General features: G+C 37.8%; 1 protein-coding gene across 1 annotated transcript; it reads right to left on the reverse strand.

Moving 5' to 3' along the window:
* Positions 1-435: 435 nt before the first annotated feature.
* LOC149412106 (uncharacterized) lies at positions 436-2,599 on the reverse strand. Its single transcript, XM_089646436.1, has 3 exons — positions 2,451-2,599; positions 1,803-1,871; positions 436-1,220 (listed from the first exon to the last, which is right to left on the reverse strand). The coding sequence occupies exons 1-3, from the start codon at positions 2,587-2,589 to the stop codon at positions 1,084-1,086; spliced, it is 345 nt and encodes a 114-aa protein (XP_089502562.1). The 5' UTR covers positions 2,590-2,599; the 3' UTR covers positions 436-1,083.
* Positions 2,600-5,523: the final 2,924 nt, after the last annotated feature.

A 5,523-nucleotide genomic window follows, 5' to 3' on the forward strand; every position in this document is an offset into this window, starting at 1 on the left:
AAATAAAATCATAGTGATAATTTTATATCTAAACGCAAAGGTATCGAAAAAAAAGGGGTGAGGGGAAAATAATTGATGGAACCAATAATTTATTTATTTATTAAGCCCTAATATCCTTTTAAATCAATATTACAGTTGTATGGTTACAATGAAAGAGCAGTATATTGATTTAAACATTGTTTACACACTTTGTCATAGTAAAAATGTATTCAGTTTATTGGTTTATTCATAATTTAAGAAAATCAATACATAATAATATCATTGTGCCTCGCTATAGAGTGAGATTCTGAGTATCGCTCTGGTGAGGGACCACCATTCAGAATTGAACATTGCTTGAATTGGCTTAGTTATGTTTAGTGACTAGATCTGGAAAAGCCTCTTTACAGAAAAAAACTCAAAAAAACTCACAAAACTCGTAAGACTTTATACCCGCACTGGCCGCTTTGGTTTTGATCATCTGGACGAATCCCAAACGGCCTTTATAGCAGAGTAAGGATTCATCCAGAGAGATGTCTTGCTCGGGCAGGTATAAAGTCTCAAACTTATTTGAGAGGTGGTCCAAGACGGGCTGAATCTTTTGTAACCTTCGCACAGATAATGGTGCATCAGAAGAAAGACTTTCATTGTTGGTGAAGTGAAGGAACTTTTTAATTAGAAGAAAACGATTATAATCCATGGCTCGGCTGAAATAAGGCATGGCGGTGAGTTTTTTTTAATAGAAGTAGTCTTTTTCAACAGGAAGGGGACTAATACCTTGATACATTAAAATTGCCAAGAATACATACATTTCCTCTTTATTCGTGGGAGCCCATTTATTGGTACGCGCATGACGCTTAAATTGTTTTTTCGCAATCCATTGATCTGCATACCTGTTGGTCTCTCTCGCGATCAGTTCAACGAAATCTGCATCAAAGATTTTAAGAAAGGTTTGCCCATTTCGTCGGTATTGAAAGTTGGTCTTGGCGTGCCTGTGAAAGTCTCCCTTATCCCGTAAGATATCATTAGACCAATCGAAAGAGTAACCTTCAGGCGGCAGAATCGAACGCATTGCCTCACTATCTACCTGGTCTTGTCTAATAAAGTCTATGGCCATAGCGGAGTTAGGTGAAACGTTGATAATATTATGATAAGGTATTGGTGGCATGTATCCTCATCGCTCTCTTCGTGGTCGACGTCGCTCGCTTCGTCATCCTCGTCGCTCGATCTGTCCATATCCATTTCTGAAACAACAGAAAACCCAAATTAATTTAATGTGTCTATATTACGATAACCCACTGCCTCTGGTACGGCTTATGACTCGCAATACGATGGTCGCGGGATCAAATCAAATAAATTATATTTGAATAATTAGTGTTATTTTCACACAAAATTTATTAAAAATAATATATATTATATTTGCGGCACGTTCCAGAGTGGAAGATACCCATAGTATCGCCCTGGTGTAAGACCCCATTCAGAATTGAAACGTTGCTTGAAATGGCTTTAGCCGTGTTTGGTGACCAGTTCTGAATAGCCACACCTCCTTCCCCTCCCCGCTACCTTCAGCCTCACAACATACCCCGATTGGGGATGCCATAGTCTCACTGGCTCCAGCTGAGGCTCTTGTGAGGTATTCATATAAAAAAATAAATAAAAAATTAATCAAATACTTGAGGCGGGCAATGTCAGGAGTCAGAATAGCACAGTCAGGTAGGTATGGAATGAAGAAAAGAGTGTGTGTGCCAAGATCGAGTTGCATGGTGGTTCATCCTCTCTGCCTACCGAAATGGCGTGAAGGTAAGTTAGTTAGTTTTATAACTCACGGTTTCCAAGTACAGACTCTTCTAGTACAGCTGCCTCGTCCACGTTACTGTTTCTGCCCATGTCTGACTCTGAAATAAAAGAAAACACAAATTTACAGTAGAATTTGGATATAATGACTTTGCATTTAACGGTCTACTGTTTTAAGTGACGATAATGTAAACTCTAGTAAGGTTTCATAGCTTTTAGTAGGAAAACGTATCCGTTTAAAGTGACCAACTACGTAAAGCGACCTATTTTAATGATAATTTGTCCGGTTACAAAACCCACCTACCAATACAGCCTCGCTTTTAACTAGGAAGCTCGACACAATGAGTCCCGTGAAGCGAAAGTGTTTTTTCAATTTAAGAAAAAAATGCTGTATTACACCGTTTAGAAGCCGGTGAATCAAATGTAACCCTCGCAAAGAAGTTCGGCATGTCTTATTTCTCACTCTGCAATACCCGTTACAGAAAAAAAAGATGTGTAATGATGCATCCAAGTCATAACAACAATACATTTTGTATGTGTGTTGTGTGGAATTTTTAAGTACTATGCTTATTTCCTGCCAATATACCAACAGTGAAACTGTGCTAGGGATATCAATATAAAATATAGATAATTCATTTTATATTGAGCCCCTGGTATGACATTTCAAAAAATAAACTCACCGTTCCCAAACGCCGACAATTCTTCGTAGAATGGCACGTCCACCCACAGCTCGCTATGATAGCCGGCCTCCGGAGAGAAGAGTTCCCCACTCCGCGATGTCCCAGGTAACGGCTCGGGAGATGCTGCACGGATAGGCATAATTGGTGCATTGGGAGCCGTTGATTGGGTCTGGGCGGGAGTGGACATCCACGGTGGTGGTACGGGTCGTGGCAACGGTGAAGGCGTCCCTTGTGAAAAGGGACACGTTGTTCTCTCCGGAGATGGAATTCTGAAAACATTTACATAAATCATATAAATTGTTCTCATTCACGTGTGAAACAGTATGTACAGTATGTAAATAAACAATAAAATTAGAATTCTGTAAAATATGCACTGAATGTGCCAAATGCACAGAGCGCTGATCTTACCAACTCTCACTGTAAGAGTGGAACGCTGTCAGGAAAAAACAATAATATTGTATCAAGCATCTAAATACGATTACTTACTTTTGTTTAGTTTTTCTTGGAGGTGCGGTAGGGAGCAAAATGCGCGCCGCCTGCTTCTTGAATTTTCGGCTTTCCAGCTCTAGCCGGAAGGAAGCAGGCAGGGCCCTAACAGCCTTTAGGGCCTTGACGCGATCCTCTCGCACCAGTAGCAAAGCAGGGTCGCTGTTTAAATAAATACAAATATATGATGAGTTCAACGGCCACAGCAAAGTACTTTCATAAAAAAACATTAAAAAATACTAACACTCCAGACGAGGCTGCAATTGCAGCTCTGCGTTGACGTCCACGTGCAGGTAGTCCGGCACCAGCTCGTACCCCACCTCTCCCTCTTCCTCTGCCTCCTCTTGCAGTCAGCACCACTCTATATATTTTAAATTGAAAACACTTAATGTAAGTAATGTAAAATGTTTAAATTTTGTTAAATATTGCACTAATATAAAATTTGAAAATAATTATTGGGTCGTGGAGTGATCCCTTTCCCTGGACGACAGCTGTTACTGCACAAATTTGGTAAAAGTAAACAAATTAATTAATTATACAACTAAATTACTAAATTTTTATTGTGTGACGAAGGCTTTACACCATTTTACATGTGAAAAAGAGTCAACTTTTTGACATATGACTTAAAATAATTGGTTAGCAAATATCTGTATTAATAATGAACCAATTCAAATAAAACTTATATATATCTCTTTGTTTTGAATCACTGTGATGGAATATCTATATTTCAAATGCGCCAGTGCAGTATTTAAGACATTATTGTAAATCAAAAACAGATGACGTCTTCAGTTGACGTAATCTTACACAAAAACTTCAACCAAAACAATATAATACAAACAAACGAATTAAAAACGCATTTCAAAGATAGATAAGTCAATCATGATTACACAGATATATAATTATGCGTTAAAAACCCAATAAATTAATTACTTACGGCATTTTAGGAAGAGTCCAAAATTTCGTGAATGTTGAAAATTTATAATTATTTTTTGACAGGACGCCATAAAAAAACCGCGAAAACTCGTTAAATAACACTTCAAAGACAACGGATAAGTTCATAGACAAAGAGAATATATTATCAGCTATTTGATAAAACAAGTAGCTGGCCATATAAACGTTTTAAATAATTACAATAAATATTTTACGAATGGTAGAAAAATCGGTCCATTTTTGGACCGATATCAATCGCAGAAAAATAAAAGTGGTCGATTTTTCGACCGAAATCGTTCCAGTGGGTAGAGGAAGGATTGAACATAAGTCTTGAAGAGACATATGTTGTAGGAGGGAAGAAACACAGAGGCCGGCAAATCTATCCACAGCCGAGCTGTTGACTTAAGAACGAGTCGTGGAAAATTCCCGTTATTATGTAACAAATATCAACCGTGTTTAAATTTTGGGCACGTTGTTGGCAAAAGGATCAATGATGCTAGTTCCTTGGAGCATCTTACATTGTAATATCGGTAGAACAAGGGCAGCATACCTACTTGACGCCTGTGCCCTAAATATTGCAATCAGCCTGTTAATTTAGGTGAATCTATGAAATGTACCGCCCGTTTCTGCGCAGAGTCTAGGGTTTTTTCAGATATTTTGAGGCTCCATACCAGAGGTGGCTGCCAAGTTCAACAATGGGGGGTACTTGCGAATTGTACAGAGTCATCAGTTGTGTACCATTAAAGTATCTGCGGGCCCTGTACAGCTTACCCAACTTCTGTAAAACAAGAGTGAATGCTGTGGAAATTTGGAAATGCTCGAGGCGTGACTAACTAACCATCAACCCGTTTCCAAACGGAGGTAGGCAGATAGGATGTCTTCCAAAAAACTCGGTCTCTGCACACACACCTTGTTAAATTCATATTTATACATCGTCTTATGCACATTATTCTGTTATTCTGACTCTAGACGTGGCGCGTCTCAAATATCTGGTTCATTCATAGTGCCGTGTCTTCCTAAGGCGTCCAGGACTTTTCTACAATTCACATTTGTGTTACATATTCTTTTAACACTCTTTTCTTTGTTCATTTGCTCTAAATGTCCAAACTTCGATTGGAAAATATCACCAATTTTAAAACAAAGACTTTGTTACTCTAATGAATCCAGCTAGAGGCAGTGCATGAAGTCTTTCGTTTTCATACAGGTCGTGTAAGTATGAAGAGGACAGGCGTTAATGACATATGTACGAGCTCTTTCTGAACAAGTACTATACAATACCTATACAACTAACTTAGAATATGAATAAAACTAACAAACAAATAACATTATATCCTGAAATGACCCCAAGCAATATTTCAATTATCAACAGAATGCGGAAATTATTAATAAATCATTTATCGTACCTACCATTACAGCATACTTCGACCATTCTAAGAACAGAAACCTATTAACTGTTGCCTATTAAATTTCAGGGTTCATATCTAATTTCCGGAACTGAACCATTAAATTACACTGGCACAATTAAATCTAATCTCAATTGAATTTTACTGTCTTTGGAGTGACATAATTTTGTATATTGATGGTCAGTACATTTCTGATTAGAATTTAACTTACACTTAAACTGATATATTTTGGTTGATAGTAAAAATTAAATTCA

This window comes from Hesperophylax consimilis, chromosome 24 (assembly GCF_061612785.1).
Source record: "Hesperophylax consimilis isolate HC1 chromosome 24, BYU_Hcon_1.0, whole genome shotgun sequence".
In the NCBI taxonomy this organism is placed as follows: Eukaryota; Metazoa; Arthropoda; class Insecta; order Trichoptera; family Limnephilidae; genus Hesperophylax; species Hesperophylax consimilis.

Excerpts from the sequence above, each read along its gene's own strand:
- LOC149412106 (XM_089646436.1), bottom strand. The coding sequence starts at position 2,589 with ATGCCTATCCGTGCAGCATCTCCCGAGCCGTTACCTGGGACATCGCGG. Across the intron at positions 1,872-2,450 it reads ATTGTCGGCGTTTGGGAACG|AGTCAGACATGGGCAGAAAC; the intron begins GTGAGTTTATTT and ends CTTTTATTTCAG. Across the intron at positions 1,221-1,802 it reads AGAGTCTGTACTTGGAAACC|AAATGGATATGGACAGATCG; the intron begins GTGAGTTATAAA and ends CTGTTGTTTCAG.